Source organism: Dreissena polymorpha, chromosome 4, assembly GCF_020536995.1.
Source record: "Dreissena polymorpha isolate Duluth1 chromosome 4, UMN_Dpol_1.0, whole genome shotgun sequence".
NCBI lineage: Eukaryota > Metazoa > Mollusca > Bivalvia > Myida > Dreissenidae > Dreissena > Dreissena polymorpha.
In genome coordinates, this window is record NC_068358.1 from 132,525,524 (window position 1) to 132,548,628 (window position 23,105).

General features: G+C 38.0%; 2 protein-coding genes across 2 annotated transcripts in view; one reads left to right on the plus strand and one right to left on the minus strand.

The window, feature by feature from the left end:
* The window catches only part of LOC127876533 (protocadherin gamma-B4-like), a 194,205-nt gene that overhangs the window by 58,381 nt on the left and 112,719 nt on the right, over positions 1-23,105 (minus strand). The gene's annotated exons all lie outside the window — the stretch shown is intronic.
* On the plus strand, positions 4,126-5,257 carry LOC127878798 (uncharacterized). Its single transcript, XM_052425327.1, has 2 exons — positions 4,126-4,133; positions 4,933-5,257. The coding sequence occupies exons 1-2, from the start codon at positions 4,126-4,128 to the stop codon at positions 5,255-5,257; spliced, it is 333 nt and encodes a 110-aa protein (XP_052281287.1).

Consider the following 23,105-nt stretch of genomic DNA (forward strand, 5'->3'; position numbering starts at 1 on the left):
AGCACCGCATAACGGGTGCCACGCTCGGCTATGGGTGCAGTTTTGAATAAATGAAAGCTCGACAGATTTTTTTTTTTAAGGTCACAGTGACCTTGACCTTTGACCTATGACCCAAAAATGGGTGTGGCGTGTACAACTCAGCAAGGTGCATCTACATATGAAGTTTCAAAGTTGTGGGTGGAAGCAATTTGATTTTAGAGCCCATGTTTAAAACCCTAACAAAATGTTAAGGTTTTAGCACTACGCGGACGTCAGACGACACGACGAGCTGGCTATGACAATACCTCGGGTTTTCTCCGAAAACTCTGAGCTAATAAATATTAACAAAATTTCACTTAATCAAACAACAGGTAGTAAATATTTTTGGTATGCAGGTATTTCTTCAAAACTTTTTCAATGACCTTGTTAAAAAAAAACTATGCAGATTTTCCATTTTATTATACTAGACTAGCAATATATATGCGTGGTAATGAATATTGGTAAATCAAGATATAAAAGGATCTGCATCTTAAATCAACAGTTAAAAGTATTTTTTTAATTAATTGACCTTGACAAGTGAACAATTCCAGCACATGCCCAGTATCAATATCACTGTGTGACCTCCACCTCCACAAATGGATGTTAACCTGCAAGCAAAACTTGCCGTCCAAAAGAGGTATGCCCATTCAATTTATCAACCGTTCAGTTACCAACTCTCTGAAATGCTGAACACGAATAGCCCAAACAACCCCCTGACATCCATAATGCATTTTTAGAAGCCGTACTGTACAGAGCATCTCGCTTGTCAATCCAACCCCTTCTGCAAACATGACAGTTAATATTTGGGTCAGCAAATCTTTTATTTACATTATGACTGCTCAATGCTCACAACATTATCAAGTCAGAAAACATTAACATTAGCAAAGCATCAACATTCATTTTCCTTAATCAATGCATGTCTATTCTCATGAATGATCGCTGGTGCAGTCACAGTGCCCGCTGGTGGCCAGCGTTGTGGTCATCTGTCACCGAGAACTTGTCCTTCATTATAAATGAGCTGCTAAACCATTCATCACACACAAATTCTCTTGTCAAGGGTCAGACTGCAGGGGAAAAGGGAAAATTGAAAGCAACAAAAGGGGTCTATTGCCCTTAAATGCCTACAGTTGGTAAAAGCATAGATAGGTGCAACTTTTTGAAAATGGTCTTTTTCGTCTTAAGTGCTTTTTGTTCTGTATTTGAATTGGTAGTAAAAATGAACTTTGACCACCCCTACAATGGAAAAAAAATATTAATAAGAGGAAAGTATGAAGAGTAATGAACGTTTATTGATCAAGGAATCTTGACAGATTGATTAAAGAATTTACTAATTGGATGTGAACCAATTCACAGTAGGCTGATCAAACAAGGGTGTGTTGTGTATGGATATCCCTATATTGGTGACCATGTGCACGCCACATTTCACAAGGGCATGTATTTGCATTGAAACCCGAGGCTTAGAAGGTCTCTCTTGGTTTAATTAATTGTATATTTATAGTAAGGCCTGTCTGTCTTAGAACAACAATATTGTTGTTCTTTAAAAGGAATGATATCAAAACCAAATGATCTTATACTACATTTACTGGAATTTATGTGACTGAAACAAAAGCAGACTAAAAATTGTATATGGTCATACATATACAACCCTAATGGAAAGAAGTTGTAGGTTAGTGGACTTCTAGATTTACTTTTATCAAAGATAAATCTTTTTGTCCACAAAATATTATAAAATCACACAAATTATTTGTGTGTAAGAAACTGCTTACCAAAATTACTTTGTTTTCGGACACTTAAAAATAATTTTAAAAAATTGTGTCCGAAAATTTAGAGTCACAAAATTGAAGTGTCCCAAAATATAGAGACACTTAAAATATCGCACTGATGGTCGGATATGGGTATGCAATGTGTATAGCATCCACTGTATCAACAATTACCGGTATTAGCATGTGCTTGTAAAATACCATGCTGAATAATATAAAATGACATGTACTGGTATATATGTTGGAACTGATTTTAAAATTTATTTTACAGAAAGCTACAACAAGGATGTTCTTTGATCAATGAATTCAAACATGAGCGTGTTATGCACTGATACTCTATAGTATGAACCTGTAATTAATGCAATAAAATACAAATACGCAAACTATGAATTCTTTGTTTGTTCATTAGTCTTTGTTTAACACCTTCAATTGTTGATAAACTTTCAATAGGGTGCATCACACATTGGAGCGTTTCCGGTGAAACTCCCCCATTGTCAGTATTTTTTTTAATTATTATATATATTTGTTGCCATAGAAACCAGAATTCTTGACGTAGGAACAAAATGAATTGACGTGCATAATCTCCATATTGCCATCTGTCCATATTTCAAGTTTCATGGAAAAATATGAAGTTCTCGTAGGATCCAGAAAAGTGTGAAAGACAGACAGACAGCCAGACAGCCAGACAGACTGACGCACAGAGCGTAAACCAACCATAAGTCTCCTCTGGTTTCACCGGTAGGGGACAATAAACTGTTAATTGGCATTGCACCCGTTAATTGTCACAATGCTCATTTTCAAAAGAAAGTTGTTTAAGATTATCATATTTGGCTATACCCGTAATTGACATTATGGTACATTATGGCTTAAAACGTTTATTTACTGATTTCTTTAATAAGAGTGGTGAATAATTACAATCCAATTGAACATGCGATCTGCATTACCGGTATATTAGGTTTAATCTGTTTGACAAATTCCATCATTCAAATTACCTTGACACATCGGATGTTACTATTAGCAATATCATCTTTCACGTGCACTTGCAGGTATGGATAATTTCATTAAGCGGTTTTCGACGGCTTAGGAAGCACTGCTGCAAGCATGGAATACATCTCCATTACCTAGATCCACACCAAAGAGGCCTGTTGGTCAACCGCAGAAAAAACTTGGCTCAACCCCCTGTTCTGCCAGCAAGCGTGCTTTGTTGGCATTAAGTGCCAGTGATCAGTGTTCTAGCTTGGATTAAGCTAGTGATCAGTGCACTCAATTGGATTTAGCTAGTGATCATTGCTCTATCTTGGATTTAACTAATGATATGAGTAGTAAAGTTGGACATACAGTACCAGAAAGCGAAGATACCGGAAGTTTAAACGCGGATTTCGTTGTAAAAGACTGCTCCGTGCAGAACCGCAAAGGCGAAACTATCACGAGCTCTCCAGCAGTTCGTGGCCATAATTACAAGGCCTACTCTGTGGAGGAGAAACAAGAGGTCTAACAGTATGCCGAGATTCATGGCAGGCTAGCTGCACCTAAAAGGTACCGAAATCCACGTTGGCCAGCTGGAAGACGATGATCTTTGTCAAGAAACAGCTTTGCAAAGCAGTGTCATCTCGAAAAGACAGGCCAAACTCTGACTTACGGGATGGCAATTAAAGAGCAGCTGATCGGGTTTGTGTTCCAATGGAGGGGGCTCCAGCTGGCTATCACAATAGACAACCTGTGCATCCGTGTGCCTGATCTTGTGATGCCGGCCAATCTTACATTTAAAGCCAGCCCCTGTTGGGCCACCATGTTCATGAATCGACACGACCTGGTCTTGAGAGCCAAATTGTTCTTGGCTCAGAAACTCCCGATAGACCTTGAAGAGAAGATAGTTTCCTTCCACGATTTTATCCGGCGCCAGAGGGAGCGTGACGACTACGAGGATATGTTCATCGTGTATATGGACAAAACACCTGTCTACTTTGACATTGTCCCTGGCAAGACGCTGGAAACAAAGGGAAAGAAGTCAATACGCATTGGAAAGAATCAATCCGCATAAGAACAACTGGGTTGGAGAAGCAACACTTGACAGTTGTTCAAGGCATCACTGCAAGTGGTTCTGTACGTCCACCTAAAAAAGGACCGCTGCCTTCTCGTGCTGGACAGTTTTGCAGGGCACAAGACAGATGCTGTGAAAAAGGCCCTGTGAAAGGGGAATGTTGTACCGGCCATGATACCGGGCGGCTGCACATCAAAACTCCAGCCACTTGACGTTTGGGTTAACAAAACCTTCAAGGTAATGTTTACATTAAGAATTACAGTCTACTCTCGTTATCTCGACATCACATATCTCAATTTTTTCGATATGTCGAGGTAAGCTCAATGTCCAAACCTTTTTCCTTCTTTATCTATATTAATAAACATTGCATATCTCGATTTTTGTTATCTCGAATTATTCAATATCCCGATATAAATATTTGTCCTGAGTCCCGATTTTACATGTATTTACTGTGGTTTATCTCGAAATGTCCTAGTGTCGGCAAAGGTGAGAAATATTTTTTGATACTTCACCGTCCCGCTTCGCCCAGCTGCTCTCGATACTGTGCGGTAGATAATTGATCCGTTAATCGCATCAATGACCACACGTATCTAATGTCGTTAGCCATTAACACTTGAGTAAGGCCTGTCACTTTAACTGCAATTAACTGCAATTAATAAACAGCCTGCCTAAAGACTAATTGTTTTTACAATCAACATTCCAAAATGCAATGAGTAATATTTTTGCATATATAAACCGTCACAAATTTGCAGAATTTTGTTTTATCCTTGAACTCCAACAGTCATTATCATGGCTATCTTGAAAGATAATTATGAGTTGTCGGTCCAGCAATCCAGAGCAGGACCCGGTATCCAACCCGGGTGGATATCTGGATCAGCCAAGAGGGGGACTTAGCGGAAGCCTGAAGTTAAGTCTTTCAAGGAAAAGTATGCGGCCATCATAGAAGTTGAGAAAGGTCTCAAGACCATGAAGAAGATAGCAGAAGAGTTTGGCATCCCCTAAAATAGGCTCTCAACGTGGATCAAGAAAAAGGACGACATTCAGGCGAAATTCCTGACCGGCGATCGTGAGCCAGCAAGAAAAAGGCGCGGGCGGCAAAATTTCCTGATATAGGAGCAGACTTACTGGGGTGGTTCAAAAACGCCAGACAGCAGAATACACCCATGGACGGCAGGAGCATGAGGGCAAAGGCAAGATCGGCGTCTCCAGCACCGAGTTCGACTGCTCCGGCGGCTGGTTGGAGCGATTGAAGAATCAGCATGGCCTGTCTATGAAGAAAATCAACGGAGAAGCCAACTATGTAGACAAGACCGACGCAGCGTACACCATGTTGCAGTCCAGGCTACAGACCATCCTAGAGAGTGACGCTGCCGACGACATTTTGAACGCCGACGAGACAGCCATTTTCTACAGGGCACTGCAAGACTTTAGAGTTTAAGTCCATAGCGTGTCACTGCGGGATGGCAAGCAAGGAACGTTTGTCGGTCATGGTCTGTGCCAATATGAGTGGCACAGAAAAGTTGCCTCTGCTGATCATCGGCAAGTCCCTGAAGCCTTGCTGCTTTCGGAGCATCCATCATCTACCAACCACCTACCGGGCAAACAAGAAGGCGTGGATGAAGTCACACGTGTTCACTGAATGGCTGAGGACTCTCGACGAGAAGATGTTCTGGAGATGTCGCAAGATCGCAGTGATTGTAGATAAATGACCCTCCCACCCGGACGTCTAAGACCTGAAGGCCATACGTCTTGTCTTTCTGCCACCTAACACCACCAGCATCACACAGCCGATGGACCAGGGCGTAATCAAGAACCTCAAGATCCACTACAGAAAACGTGTTGTTTCCAAGAAGCTGGTGGCCATTGAGAACAACAACACGCTTGTCATTACCGTCCTGGACGCAATGTTCATGCTGAGAGACGCCTAGGATAGTCACACCAGCGACTATCGCTAACTGCTACAAGCACGCCAGTTTCAGTGCAGACCTGACGGAAATCAACAAGTTGGGCTAAGACAAGGAAGACCCCCAAGGACGAGATCCAACTGGCACAGCTGACCCGTGCCATGGGTTCTTCAGTCAACATCAGTAAGTTTGTCGACTGCGACAGGGATCTTACCTCGACAGAATCATTTACGAATTCCGACATCATCAGCGACATCGTAAATTCCAGGACAGCACTATCCGATGAGTCCGACGACGAAGATCAAGATCCTGCACCAGTGCCAGTCACTGTGAGCGAGGCACTGAAGGCATGTGACATAGTGAGGCGTTATCTTCAGCAGCTCTCGCACTACAACGTCCAGAGGGAGGAACCAGACGTGAACTGTTTGTCGAGAAAAAATTTCTGCAGAGTGTCTGTTCGAAGCAGAAGAACATTACTGAATTTTTCAAGCCTGTGTCTAGATCTGGGGATGTTGAGTGAAGTGTTGGGATAGTGTGTGTGCAGTGCAAGTTGAAACAGTTTGGATTTAAATGATAGCCCATGTCTATGTGCTGCTCTGTTATTGCATGACAAATGCTAATAAAGATAAGACTCAGAATGGCTTTTCATTTTTATTTTATGCTGTACTAATAATCGATTTAACTTTGCATTTCAAACTACAAAATAGACATTACAGTTCAGTATTTTTTTAACATCAAAGAATCGTAAGAAATGTGCATTGAATCTCATACAGTAACTATTACGCCGTTGTGAGTATTATGCCATATGGTGACGGCTTTAGTTAGACCAATTAGCAGGTATTTAGATGTTAAAAACAAGGTAAATTTTTGTCTCTTTTTTTCTTTGAAAACGCCTTATCAAAAATCTTGAGCTCTCGTTATCTCTATATTTTTTTTTGTTCCCGCCAACTTCATGATAACGAGAGTAGACTGTATTAAATAAGTGCTTGGAGTCACATTGTATGCAGCATTTGCAAAATCATCTAAATAATTCAACATTACCATTTTGTTATTAGCGTACTGGCATTCGGTATCTCCTTTATGCATTCCACTCATTTAGAAAGTTATCGGTAATACCCGTTTATCATTATTACAAAACCGGTATAAGTTATTCATATGCTTCTTCTGGTATAAAATATAATAATAAAAGAGGCTCATATAATTTATATTGTCCAGGCCAAACTGCGCAAATCATGCGGGACTTTTATGAAAGAAGAGTCTGCGGGGGTTGTCCGGACAGGGAAACAAATGAAAGGGGCCAGCAAAAAGGAAATTGTCTGATGGCTTGCATCGGCCACTGACTACATAAAAGGGAAACCCGATCTCAGTCACGGCTTCAAGGTATGCGGAATTTCCAATGTGCTGAGTTACCAGGAGGACAGCCTCATCCGTAAGGACACTTCTGAATCCCCCACAGCCGACTCAGACAATTAGAAGGAGCCAAAACATATACAAAGACGATGATGTTCCGATTGCGGAGGTCATCTCTTGTGAGATTGAGAAGAATATGTGAATGAAACAGAGCTGTTAAGTGGATTTAGGGTAAGACTCCTTAATTTAATCAAGAGATTTTTTCAATCAGACTGTACTGGGCATATGATATTTACATGTACCCGGTAGTCGTAACGTGCATTTATATGTCATAACAACCAATTTGTACAGAAGCTGTTTTGTTAATTTTGTATTTAATTCCTATTTTTTATCAATGTGTTACTGGTCAATACCGGTAGTTATGCTTAATATGAATGAAAATAAGATTCATTATTTACCGGCCGTGTATGTTTTGTTGGTCTAATATAATATTGAAATAAAAGCAATCAATCAATGTGCAATAATTGTTTTGTGTTGTTCTGTCGCTGCTTTTAAATAAATACACTCTCACTGTGCTACCTCTTACCTGAAATGATATAGAAAAAAGATATATATAACATTAAACATACTGCTTCCTTAATACAACATCATTTGATATACTTTCGGGTGAAACCATTGTTGATTACAAGGTTTACAATGCTATTTACCCAATAATGCAAATGCAACAGTCTATTGCCTTCTGCCATGCATCTGCTAGGTTTTATGACGTTTATACGGTTGTAAAACCCCATGATCTAAGTGTCATCCAAATAGCCCTGTAAAATATATTGTCCGAAAACTTAGTTATTAATTGACATGACTCCTGGACGGTGATCGCTCCGCCCACTTAATCACGTGGCTTAGCGGATAGCAAACTTAGACAAGCTAACACCAAAGTGGCTTTTTTGCATATAGACTGCATATAGATTTACGCGATATTCCAGATGATTTTTATGGACTTTTTGACACAATATAGCACTTATAAAAGGGGTTTGTGTCATTAGTTATTCTGCAAATGCAAAAAATATATGTTTATAGAGAGCATCAGCTATTTATAACGGGTTTTTTGGTACATGAAACACACTCTCAAACGCTTGCGCGCTTATCGAAATCGAACCTGTTACTACGTGTTATGGTGGTATTAGCAATAAATTAACACGTTTTCACTGATATTTACCCATGCTATTCACGAAAATATTAGCGAAAGCTCCATTGGTGACACCACATGTCTGCACATGTAGATACCGTTATTAAGATATCACGTGTCACCTTCTAATAACGTGTAACATGGCAATAAAGTGCATTACTATCAGAGTAATAAAACACAGCATGAATTACCGGTAGGCTTCATGCTGGGTTTTATTTCTCTTAAAGTAATGCAGATGTACCTTGCTTCTATTAATCTCCTAGTAACTGATAAAAGTATTAAAAAAAATTAACTATTATGTGATGATCAGATCGATAACATAAACTATTTAAATCTGCTAGTATATTCGATAAAAAGATATTGTAATTGTCTTGACTGTGTTGATGTTCAGTTGTTCGTGGAGACGATCGCATGCATTTATTCATCTCTTTTCAAGATCTCTTTTCGGCTTTGGAAACGATATAAATTCAATGCCACCAACTAATATTTCAGGATATCGATTGTCCGAGTTTCGTAATCCCCATTGACATCAATTAACCATTTTTAATCTACGTTTTTAAAGAGGAAATAAAAGTGAACCTAGACATAGCTTGTCTAGGAAATTGCGGACAGTTCGTTGCTAACTAACGCGCCCGATTAATCAATCGCTGATTAATAGATCAATTCTTAGATAAGGATTTGATTGACAGGCGGCGACATGTCAATTATGGACAAAAACTCGTATGTCCAAATTTAGTCATGAAAAATAAATATTTCGGTTAAAAAAAGGCATGTGCGAAAACTTGGTGTCCGAAAACTTAGAATAATTACGGTATATACAGTAGACCGACCTGATATTGTTTGCACGGTAGTTTGCCCTATCAGCACCTAAGGAACTAAATTGCACACTAGAAGTCAAATAGGCTGTTAATGTGTTGGAAAAATAACAATCATAACTACACAATAAATCCCTTACAATATTATAAATAATGAATTCACAAAAGTTTTTCGTGCAATTACAAATAAATACATTGCAGACGAAATTACATTCTTTCAAATAGCTCTTCATACAAAAGATATTTCTATAATGTTCATGACCACATTAATATCTTACATCAAACAGTTGAAAGGGTGATGGTATTTGAAGATAAAAATAAATAAATTGGTATCAAAATAAGATAGCTGAATCCCAGATTCATGGGAGTCAATTATATGTTTGTGAAGTGAAGTTCAACAATTTAAATGGCGGGAAGTTTTAACAGGCATCCCTCGCTCGGACAACATGACTGTAATCATCACTTTTAGTGACACTGCAAAACATAATCTCTAAACCACCAGTTCAATTTCATCTCCCCAGGACATAGTTTAGGCATAATTAGTCAATTTTCTTTTAATACATGTAACCAAGCGCTGTAGAATTCCACTCCAACGTCAATCATTCGAAAAACGGCTTTTTGCAGTGTACAAAACATGCTGATTATTCAATGAAATCCTACAATGACACGGGATGTTGTGTTGTCAATGGAATTGCCACGAGAGCTTTTCATAGTGATGGCGTTTTGATCACTGAAATCATTAGTTTGTTGATTTTGCCAATGAGACCCAATTTGATCCCCCGAATAATGAAGCAAGTGACGGGGAAAATTCAACAGTGAATACAAAATCGTCATTACAGCGCCTTACAGCAAAGAATTTTAAAAAGGAATCACTTGAAAAAGTGAAAAGGTCAAGGGGTTAACATTGAAGAACATTTTATTAAATACAAGAATGTTTAAGTGGCCTGCGGCAAAATAGAAAATACCGGTTGCTCTTCTCAAATGATGCCAAATACTTCAGGCCTTTTGTGTCATTAAAAATAACCATAAAAAGTTGTATTGTATTTCAAAAGATGATTTTTTTAAATTTCAAAATATATATCGAGTCAGACTCAGACTGCTTTTAACAAATGTGTTGTTTTGTATTGATATAAGTTCCTCATACATTTAATTGGTGAAAGATAGGAAATCATATATGCAGTATGCATGCAAGTATTTTGCCGTAAGTGAAAGCATTTAAATGCAGGGGCATACAAATAAAATAAAATGCCTAACTACTGACATATGATTTACAAAGCATTTTGACAGAGATTTTTTTTGATTTTTTTAGGCCTAATTTCCAGAGGCATATTGGGCTGTTTAAACGACAGTTGAAGCTCTTAAAAGCTTACATGTTTAATTGTCTGATAACCGTTTCTTATTAAATCTTGGGTTGGGCATTTTTTCAATAGTTCAAAAACTATAACCCAATTTTACCATGTATAGTGTGCCCCATGTTTAATGCGCTACCAATTTTTAAAAGCTGAAATGCATGGATCTTTTTTTCTCTCCAACATTCCATTTCTGATTCAAATCCATGTTGTGTAACTTCATGTATTTTCAGAAAATTCAAAGATGGTGGCACTCACAGCTTGATTGCTTTATTCAACAGTCTGTTTTACCCATATTAATTGCTTAGAGGTAAAACAACACTAGACAGCTAAAGGGTGTAAATCTGTTGTATACCTACAAAAAAGATGTCAAAAAAATGCGTGTCAGTTTGTATTATTCCGTATCAGAGTGGTTCAATGCACTTATTTGAATAATGTAATTACAAAAAAAGTTAATAAACAAGATATGCGTTTGTCAGAAACACTATGTCCCCTTCTGCGCGGCTTTGAAGATTTATATTTGACCTTGAAGGATGACCTTGACCTTTCACCACTCAAAATGTGCAGCTCTATGAGATACACATGCATTCCAGATATGAAATTGCTATCTTCAATATTGCAAAAGTTATGGCAAAATGTTAAAGTTGGGGCAAACAAACACACAAACCAACCAACAGACAGGGCAAAAACAATATGTCCCCCACTTTTGTGTTAATAGACATAAAAATATAAAAACATTCTTACTTTGATATAATTACAGTTTGTTTACATGAAAGGATCGACTGCAAATTATACTGGGCACAGTAAGTATAAAACATGGTATTTTTCTGACATTTCCTTATCATTCTAATACAAAGACAACATGGAATCACAAAAAAGAAAGGCTTATAGTATTGCAGAGAAGTGGAATGTCGTTGACCAACTACATCAAAGCGCAGGCAACGGTCTCAAGAGACAGGATCATCGCAGAACCTGCAGGGATGATAGAAGGAGGAGGCCAAACTGCAGTCAAGTCTAAATGGACATTTGAAAGATCAAAGCACAAAAGGCTATGATTGACTGGTTCAACCAGGAGTGAAGGAAACACTATTGGTGTGAATTGTGCACGGCTAAGCCAAGGTCTTTCACAAACATATACACGGCTATGGGGGCAGGAGGGTTCAAGGGCAGCAACCACCGTTAGCTGCCAAACTTTAAGAGCCGTCACTCTACTGTGAAACCATTTATTTTTAACAGCACAAAATTTTGTCATTTAAAAAAAAGACTGTTTCGTCAGCACTTAAATTCGCCAATTTCTGATTTTTAATTTAAAAAGAGCGACTGTTTCTTGCCACAAGTGATTTACGCGGTAAAGACAGAATGCTGTCTGCCAAAGGGTGTCTGTTCTCCAGATGGATGGGATTGGACCTTTACTGAGACCCACTGGAGCATGGAAGCATGACACGGTACGTTGACAAGGTGTTTTTACCGTACCTGTCCAGTGTTTGCGACTCTCTGCCGCTATTCCAATGTAACCAAAGAGCTATCGCCTTGTTTGATATTTTTAAAGCCCACCAGAGCTCAGCACTTTTGAAAAAGCTTCATGACAACAACATCACGCCGTTGTTTGTGCCGGCGACACGTATTGTCTGTAGCCTCTGGATTTGAGTGTCAACTACAAGTATAAACAGAGTCTTGAAGGCTGCTTCCACGAGTGATACAGCAGCCAGGTGGCGGCATTGCTTGATGGTAATGATGGTGACGTGGCAAATGTAGACCTAAAGACTTCAACACTGAAGCTGATCAATGTGGAATGGCTTATCGCAACCCATTCCAAGATTGAAGGACAAGCTGATTTGATTACGGCAGGCTTCAGGAAAGCTTGACGAGTTTAAATAAGGGTAACTGTACATGTTTTGTTGATGGAAACAATAGTGTATGCTGTTGTTTGTTTCATGCTCTCTGAATAAAAGGATGTATTTTTCACACAAAAATCAAACTATACACTTGTGTTTATTTGCATGAGTATGGGTTCAAGTTCAAGTTTTTATTAAAAGGTTGTCAATGCAGTTTTAAAACTGTTTGTGTTATACGAAAGAGGTGCTAGTTTGTTTAGTGTTTTTTCCCAAAGAAATGCTGCTTTTGTTCTAACATCAATATTAAAATTCAAAACTCTACTGTGTTTGTTATTAAAAAGCAGACTACCAGTATATCAGATAATAATGTCAATAATTTGTACACATTCAAATTGATACCTATAAAATAATAGTAAGTGTAGTTAAACGCAAACAACCAAACAAAAATCAATATCTTCCTTATTAATGTGTGATAAAAAACGATGGATATGGGGATCATCACGATTTTTAAACGTCTGTGCCAACGCCAGCTCATCAAATCAGTTACAGCAAGGGGTGATCTCAGCCTCCCAGAGTTCCCGAAGAGACTGACAGTTAAGGAGGCATGTGCATGTACATGTTTGACAAAAGCGCCTGTTAAGAGGTCACCAGGCAAAGCATCCATGGCTGTTGGCCCAGGTCCTTAGGAGACGCGATTGGCACCATCAATGAAGCCGACCACACCGATGGGGAATACAAGGGTTTATGCTTTGCAGACGTTTGTCAGGCGGAGAAACACCTTGCCGACTTAAAGTCCTTCTCACAAGCAGATGTTCTTAAATCTCGGTGATGCGTTTGGCGTGTCAGACCATGACATTGATCAGTGGCTCAAGATCGATGAAGAGCTCGCCACTACAGCCCATCAGTAACACGGGGATATCGTGGCTAACACAACTGGTACCTGTAAGGAGGCAATGACAAAGATGACGAAGAAGAAATGGAGACGCTTCCTGCCATGTTGTCAATTGTAACAGGCCTCAAGCAAGGTCTCTGATGGCTGGAGACCTCTGACTACTGAACGTCTGCGAAGACATGTCATCTCCACAAAATTATTGCAGTGGCGAGAGTTGCAGCCCAAGACTCATGCCATCAAAGGAAGCCACCAAATTTTTCAGCAGTCATAATGAATAAATGAACTACTTGTTGATGTATTGTATTTATCGTGTATTGTATTTTATGTTTATAAACTACTGTGAAACCATTTATTTTCGTCAGCACGAAATTTCGTCCTTTTTAAAAAAATGACTATTTCGTCAGCACTTAAATTCGTCCATTTCTGGTTTTGAAAAAAAAAGCGTCCGATTTGTTTGTAATGTTTGTAATACATGTAATACGCGGTTGCGAAAAAATCGTGCTGGGGAAAGAGTGGTGACACTTGGTAGGCACTTGCAGGAGGTGGGCCTTGTTTGGCATATGCTTCGTGCACGGATCGCCTGCAACCACTCGACCTCAGCTTGAATTACGAGTACAAACAGAGCCTTAAAGGATGCTTCCTCGACTTGTATAGCAACCAGGTGGCCATAATGCTTGGTGACAAGGATGGTGACTTCACCACTGTGGCAAACGTAGACATGAAATCGTCCACGCTGAAGCCAATACACGCGGAATGGCTGATCTCCACACATTCCAAGATGGAAGGACGCGGGGATTTGATCACTGCAGACTTTAAGAAAGCTGGACTCGTTTAAACAAGCACATGTGTGTACCTGAACATGTTTTGATGAGCTAAACACTATTATATGCTGTTGTTTGTTTCATGTTCGCTTAATAAAATTCCATGTTCACAAATAAAACAAAATTAACACTTGTGCATTTTTCATGAGTATGGGATTTAGTCTGAATGACCTTAGTTTCATTAAAATTTGGTCAATGCAGTTATCAAACTTGTTCTTTTATACGAAAGAGGATCTAGTTTGTTAAGTGTTTTTTTTTTCTGAATGGAACGCTGCATTTATTGATAAACAACAGTATTAAATCTAAAAAAAAAATGTTTTTGTTATAAAAAAAACAAAGGTACGGTTTTTTATGTATATGTACAAAAATAGTAGATGCAGTTAAAACCAAACAACCAAACACAAATCAATATGTTCTTTATTAATTTGTAATAAAAGCGCAGAATATATTTCAGTCAGGTGTTGATCACACATCGTCATATTTTAATTGCGTTTAATAGTATTGTCTTTAATCCGGATTCGCCGCGTGTTGGCTGTATAATCTGCAACACCTCTGAAAAACACAATACACACAATGGGTAATAAAGTTGTTAACAATTAGCGCTAATCAACACTATTCTACCTAAACGAAGTCGACGCATTCGATACAGCCTTATTGCATTCGCGTTTTACAGGAAATGTCAGTTGTCAGTACACTGTATAATGTACACCCCTTTGTGTCAAAACCTGATTTAACTTGAGTGTGAATAGTCGACTGTTTCATGTTCTTTGTATCAAAACCATCCGGGTATCTGTACTATAAGTATACCAGTCTACAAAGATGGTGCGCGCTTCCGCATATGGGTATTCGGACGTTCAAAAAATTGACCTACGGTTTAGCGTTCACGCCGTCGAACGCATTTAGCAATATAACTGGTTTTGTTTTCCACTATTTCTTTACTTGCAAAAAATACTAGTGGCTTAAAACTTACCTTGCAATCTTTTTTTACTCGCATTTTGCGAGTGTGCGAGTGTTAATTTCGAGCCCTGTGTATATGCGTTGATTACGCTGGATTTAAATGCCTCATGCCTACGGTAATTCAGTCTTATTTGTTTCAAATATGTGACATGATTGTTCGATAGGATCTTGAATTCGTCCATCGGTCCAAGGACGAAAAAGATGAAAATTAATGTCTGACAAATAATAATGGTTTCACAGTATATCTGTGTTATAGTTTATTATACGCTATACATGCTTGATCAATAAAAAGATCTTTCTGTATGTGTAATCTTTCAGTGCGTGTGAGGGAAATTAATTAAATAATCCAGACGATTTATTTACATGCAACACAGAGTAATTATTAACAGAAATTCACTTCCGTTTTTGTCCGGTTTCATAAAGTCTCTGGGAAGCACATTTTTTGCATTTACTGAGTATAATGCAATAAAACATTTCTTTGTATTGTATTTCATTCAATATAAATTTAAGTTTGCAGGTTCAATGGTTGTGCCTTATTCTGGACTAATTCAAAATTTACCAACCAGGATAGTGTTGCATCAATGTATTAGGCGCATCAACTTTTTAATTTGAAACTTTAAGGTAAGAAACTGTGCGCTATATATGATCAAATACGGTAGTGCAAGGAAATATGCAAAACGATTTTGGTTATTTATTCCCCAGCATGCAACCAGTACTGTCATTGCAAACAGAAAACAAACAAGAGCACCGCCTTGCGGGTGCAGACCGCTCATCTATTTTCTTTTTAAAGGTGAAGGGACTCTCATTTTCAATCACAAAGGAGGGAGGGGTGGAGTGAAGAGGGGTGTATAGTGTGGGGTTGTGGACATTTATTACATTATCTTCCAAAAAAGCGAAAAAAAAAAAAAAAAAAAATAATCGGGGGCGGGGGGGGGGGGGGGGAAGGGCGATGGGGGGGGGGGGGGGGGGTTTTGGGTGCGATGGTTGGACGGTATTTCAAACATAACCGTTAAAAAAAAAAAAATTGGGGGGGGGTGGGGTGGGGTATAGTGTGAGGGTGTGGTGGTAATTTGTGAGATGATCTTAAAAAAAAAAAAAAAAAAAAAAAAAATGGGGGGGGGTGGGGGGGGTGGGGTGGGGGTATAGTGTGAGGGTGTGGTGGTCATTTGTGAGATGATCTTAAAAAAAAAAAAAAAAAAAATAGGGGGGGTAAGCGGGGAGGTGGGGGGGGAGGGGGGAGGGGGGGGGAGGGCACGGGGGACGGTTTGGGTGGAGTCTATTGTGGTATGTCAGGTAAGAGTAGTTTCGTCAAAGTATCAATCAAATCTAATCATAAATAAAGAAGTTATGGCAATTTTAGCAAAATTTAATAATTTGACCTTGAGAGTCAAGGTCATTCAAAGGTCAAGGTAAAATTCAACTTGCCAGGTACAGTAACCTCATGATAGCATGAAAGTATTTGAAGTTTGAAAGCAATAGCCTTGATACTTAAGAAGTAAAGTGGATCGAAACACAAAATTTAACCATATATTAAAAGTTACTTAGTCAAAAAAGGGCCATAATTCCGTAACAATGACAACCAGAGTTATGCAACTTGTCCTTTTACTGTCACCTTATGATAGTTTGCGAGTGTTCCAAGTATGAAAGCAATATCTATGATACTTTAGGGGTAAAGTGGACCAAAACATAAATCTTAACCAAATTTTCAATTTTCTAAGGATAAAGGGCCCATAATTCCGTCCAAATGCCAGTCAGAGTTACATAACTTTGCCTGCACGGTCCCCTTATGATAGTTAATAAGTGTTGCAAGTATGAAAGCAATAGCTTTGATACTGTAGGAATAAAGTGGACCTAAACACAAAACTTAATCAAATTTTCAATTTTCTAAGTATAAAAAGGGCACATAATTCTGTCAAAATGCCAGTCAGAGTTACATTACTTTGCCTGCACAGTCCCCTTATGAAAGTTAGTAAGTGTTGCAAGTATGAAAGCAATAGCTTTGATGCTTAAGGAATAAAATGGACCTAAACACAAAACTTAACCAAAATTTTCAATTTTCTAAGTATAAAAAGGGCACATAATTCTGTCAAAATGCATACCAGAGTTATCTAACTTTGCCTGCCCAGTCCCCTCATGATAGTAAGTAAGTGTAACAAGTTTGAATGCAATAGCATTGATACTCACTGAGAAAAGTGGACCTAAACGCAAAACTTAACCAAAATTTTCAATTTTCTAAGTATAAAAAGGGCACATAATTCTGTCAAAATGCACGCCAGAGTTATCTAACTTTGCCTGCCCAGTCCCCTCATGATAGTTAGTAAGTGTACCAAGTTTGAATGCAATAGCATTGATACTTTCTGAGAAAAGTGGACCTAAACGCAAAACTTAACCGGACGCCAACGCCGACGCCAAGTGATGACAATAGCTCATAATTTTTTTTCAAAAAATAGATGAGCTAATAAACTAAAATTAACATAACCTTTGTCCTAAATTGCACCAGATTGTTGATTAAATTTGTGATATCTGTGATATGTTCATAAGTACTTATCACTGCAAATTACTTTTTCCATGCCCACTTCTTTAATTTACAAGGCAAAAACAACATGACTTCATTAGATTTGGAATCATTAATGAGCAAATATACATGAGAGCAAGGCATTATTGCCAAAGACATTATCTTTCACACTTATAATCTTTTAGTACATCAAAATCTCTTGTCAGTTTGTCAATGGTCAATATTAATGTGCCAAGGATTTTATGTGGCCCACCCCATTAGGTACCTGCATATTCCACGTGCAAACCCTCAATTAGTGCTATCAGTTACTTGATAAAACTGACGTCTGATCACCATCTTTAGAGCAGCAATAAAAACGCAAACAAAAACCACCATTTCACCACCCGCCATCGTGTGCATGGTCGCATTCCCTTGCAGCTGTAAACTGACCAGTATGTTAGCCTAAAACACAAGGCAAAAGCAACTGAACCCGTCAGTTTGTGACAATAATACCCCCCAACTGACTGTGGGTGTTTTTATGACATCATAAAACTGACCAATCTGCTAATGGCTTTCCTCCAATTTTTATGTTGATTATTTTTACTGCCTTGGTCTAACCATTGGCCTCTGACCGCTCAGGAACAAAATGAACCTTTATTAGAAAGCCCCAATAAACTGCTGAGATAGTCATCTGATTGGGAGAGGAATAAATGTGTGACTGAGTCATTAGGAGTTGAATAAGATGTTGACACTTATATGTAATTGGGGGGTTTAAGTACTATCACTTCGTTCTCCAACATGATCCATCAACCTGAGAAACGAGATTTATATTAGATTTACATTAATATTGACTGAAATTTACTATAAACAAAGGCACTTCAGTATCATTGATGTTCAAATATCAAGGTTTCATATATTGGTTGTTTGCGATTTGTTTCTTGATCGCTGCCCTTCTCCTACTTGCCATCTGTTTATATTTCAAGTTTCAAATACATCCCTTTAGTAGATTTAAAGTTATGCTCTGGACAAAAATTTACTTTGAAATTATATAAAAAGGGGAGATAATTAAAAAAAATAAGGTAGATAGAGTTATGGTTCTTGGTCACTGCACTTCTCCTAGTTACCATCTGTTTATATTCTAAGTTTAGAGTAAATCCATTGAATAGATTTGAAGTTATGCTCTGGACAAAGTTTTGGACGGATGCACAGACGGATGGGACCAAATACTAGATCCCCTCCGAAAAAAAATTCGGCGGGGATAAAAATAGGCAAGAAAAATTATACATTGAAGACGAATTTCATAAAATGCAGCAAAGACAAATTAGCGCCCAAGTCGATTGTGACGAAGATATTTTGCACATATTTTCCTATAATAACAGAAGCATTCGTCTTTTTATTAGGATCGGAGTTAGTGTTTGTGTGTTGTATGAATAGATATCGTTGCAGGAAATTAAAATGATCCGTAAAACTAAATTTAGATTCACAACGTACATGCATGATATAAATGCTGGCGAATTCGACTGTACAGACATTTTTGATTTCAGAATTAAATATCTGGCTTATGTTCTTCTTAACTTTTATTTTTATTTACCGTATTTTACCATGTATAGCGCGCTAGCATGTATAACGCGCATGCGATTTTTTAAAGACAAAATGGAGAAAAAAAAGAATTAAAGACCAAAAACATGAAAATTTGGCCGAAAATGGCCGCCATTCTTATATTGCGCAATCATTTAATCTGAGTTTTTCGGGCGCTTAATTTTTTGTTTTAAAGTAGGGAGAGTTTAGACAATCAGGAGCATGGGTTGCATAGCACTATATTTTCGACAATTCGAAAGATTATTCTCTCGAGAACACCGATATGTCCTTATTGCCGCGCACTGCGGGTGTTTTTTCAAGACCCCTGCGCGTTAAATTTAAACCACTATTACCTATTCCTCACATTTGAACAGTGTAACATTTTCATTACCTGCCGCTCACAACATCGTATGACATCTTCTTCTGGAGACCCGCAACATCGCAATGTCCAATTTTACGCAAATCGTCCGTGGCTCCCATTTTATTTTTCATCGACTTAAATATTTCCCCATTAAGAGATGCTCCCCATTAAATCCAGTTTGACCTGGTATTTCGCGCCTTCACTGCGTCTGGTTGATAAGTATTTATAGTGAGACAAACAATACACCCGAACGCTCAATTCCATACAGTTGGCGTTATCGGCGTAAAGCCATTTGACAAATATCATTTGTTTGTCTCTATTGAAAGAAAATAAAACGAGTCTATATCTCTATTGTTGGTTTGTTACCTACGTAGTATACTCGCACAGTAGCATATTTATGCAGAGATCGAAAAATCATTGATAAATGTATTCGTCGTTTCAATGCTTCGGGCCGAGTAATTTCGGCAAATCGGAACTCAACTTACGTAAAACACTTGCTCAATTAACCGTTGAACTCCACCTCCGTTCTCTGCAAAAGGTTCGAAGGCGGAGCTTTGCACATGCTATTATTTAATTGGACGATTGCCATTGAGGAACAAACACACGATTGGTTCGGCATGTTGATTGCTAGACAAAGGAAGCCAATTTTGTCGGCGAGAAACTTGTCGCTTTATTGCTTCAGACAGGAAGCGGCTTTCCTTTGATAACGTCAAACTGTCAATTCACATAGAGTGCACATTTTCGGAATTGCTAACATTAAACTTTGGATTAAATTATCAAAATAAAGCAAAAGGGAAGTTGAGAAATATGATTGAGTTAATTAGCCTCAGTTCAAATAAGACGTTTTGCGTTGTAAATCAACGAGTTTTCATGACAACAAAAACTTTAACAAACAATACCGCGACGCACGGGGATCAATATACCTCGATTTTTTTAATGAACAATCAATGAAGAAGTGTGAAAACACCAACAAAGACATTTTTTTCATCTTTTAATTTTTGTCAAAACTGTTACTACCCCGTTCATTCCTAACCTTTCCCGCTATTTGTTGTTTCGACAACGGCCCCTTCAGTCTATAACATTATAGGGTGTAGTTTTCTGCAATAACAAAAATGGCGGCAATCGTGAAGATTTACGATTACGAAATGGATTTTTTTGCAATTTAGCAACCAGCTAAAAGCGTTGTGTCAATGTATTACGCGCGCCGAATTTTTATTTCGAAATTTGAAGGCAAAAAACTGCGCGCTATGCATGGTAAAATACGGTATATTGAAATATATGTATAATAAGTTTTTTACATAAATTCATTAATATTTTACAAAATCGTGATGTCCTGCTTTAAGCATGTTTTTCATTTCAAAGTACTACTGGGAATGTTGAGGAAAAAATAAAATGAAAGGCATTTTTTATAAACCAGATGGGGCACATGTTTGATGACAAGCACACCGTGACAAATTAAAGGACCTTCAAATTAAAGTAGTGCAGCAGTTCATGTATCGGCTTTACTGTTAAATTAACCTTGTTTGATCTAAATGGCAGAAAATTGATTTTATTCATCCATAACCAGTGAAACACATTAATATTATTTTATGTGATTCACTGCTACTGTTGGCAATATGTTTGATGTTATTTATTAAACCATACATGCATCTTGTTTCAACTATCCAGCCGTGAAATTGTTTATTTCAGACTTGAATTGTGCATGAAAGTATGGACCAAATCAATCTGTTATTATAGATGACAACATAATTTTATAAACACAAAATAGAATTACTATCAACATACGAGGAACACTTTATAAAATATTATTAAACTTGTATGAAGTGAATTTGAAAAAATTCACATTGTTAATTAATAACTTTTCTAACAAGAGCTGTCAGAGGACAGCGCACTCGACTATTCGAGTGCTTGACAGTATAACGTAAGCCATCATGGGGAAATCGTTCATATTCAATAATTTATTAGACGATCTTTCAAAAAAAAAAAAAATAGGGGGGGGGGGGTAGGGTAGGGGGGGGGGGGGGTAGGGTAGGGGGGGGGGTGAGAGGGGGGTATAATGTGGGGTGTGGTAATTTATTAGATGATGTTTAAAAAAAATTAAAAAATTGGGGGGGTAGGGGGGGGGTGGTAAGGGGGTGGGTTTGAGGGGGTATAATTCGGGGTGTGGTTATTTATTAGATGATGTTTTAAATAAAACAAGTGGGGGGGAGGGATTCTGGGTAGGGGAGTGGGGTATTGTTTGGGTGGAATCCATCGTGGTATTGAGGTAAGTGTTGTTTTGTCAAAGTAATATTAAAATGTGATCATAAATAAAGAAGTTATGGCAATTTAAGCAAAGTGTTCAATTAACTAAGTGTAAAAGGGGCCATAATTATGTCAAAATGCTTGATACATTGGTCTCCTCTTGTTTATAGGTTGAGGTCATGTTGGTTAACAAGTATGCAAAATATAAAAGCAATATGTCAAAGGATATAGGAAATATTTGGGGTAGTACGCGAACTTTAACATAGAATTATCAATAATATGCATATTCTCAGTATAAAAGGGGCAATAATTCTGTCAAAATGCTTGATACAGTTGTCTGCTCTTGTTTATAGGTTGGGGGTCATGATGGTTAACAAGTAGGCAAAATATGAAAGCAATATGTCAAGGGACAATGAAAATAAATGGGGTAGTATGAAAACTTAAACATTTGCTGCATATTCTAAGTGGAAAAGGGGCCATAATTATGACAAAATGCTTGATAGAGTTGTCTGCTCTTGTTTATAGGTTGGGGTCATGTTGGTAAACAAGTATGAAAAATATGAAAGCAATATGTCAAGTGACAATGAAAATAATTGGGGTAGTACAAAAACTTTAACATTTGCACGCACACGCAGACGCAGTCGCTAACGCAGACGCCGGGGCGAGTAGGATAGCTCCACTATATATATATTTTATATATGATAGTCAAGCTAATAAAAATAAATCATCATGATCTATCTCTGAATATTCTTCATATGTAAATACCTTCAACTCAAACAAATATAATTACACATTTGATAGGACTCCTGTGAAAACTTATAGCAGGGGAGACAACTTTCAAATTCAAATCATGCTGGCAAAGCAGCTTATTCGTTATAACAATGATACATTACAAGAGCTGTCTGAGGACAGCGCGCTAGACTATTTGAGTGCTTGACAGTATAACGTAAGCCATCATGGAGAGGGGGGGGGGAATAATATGGGTGTGTGGTCATTTAAAAGATGATCTTTCAAAAATAAGGAAAACAATTTTATTTTATTTTTTTGGAGGGGGGGGGGATTCTGGGGTGGGGCATGGGGGATGGTTTGGGTGGAGTGCATTGTGGTATGTCAGGTAAAAGTTGTTTTGTCAAAGTATGAATCAAATGTGATCATAAATAAAGAAGTTATGGCAATTTAAGCAAAATGTTCAATTAGTATAAAAGGGGCCATAATTCTGTCAAAATGCTTGATACAGTTATCTGCTCTTGTTTATAGATTGAGATCAGGTTGGTAAAGAAGTATGCAAAATATGAAAGCAATATGTCAAAGGACATAGACAATATTTAAGGTGGTACGCAAACTTTTACCTTTGCACGCTATCGGGAACGGGAACGCCAACACCGGGGTAAGTAGGATAGCTCCACTATATATATTTCGAGCTTGGAAAGCAAAGGCTATGAAACCAAATAAACAAAGTGTAACAGAAAGGACAATATAAATATTTAAATAAAAGGAACG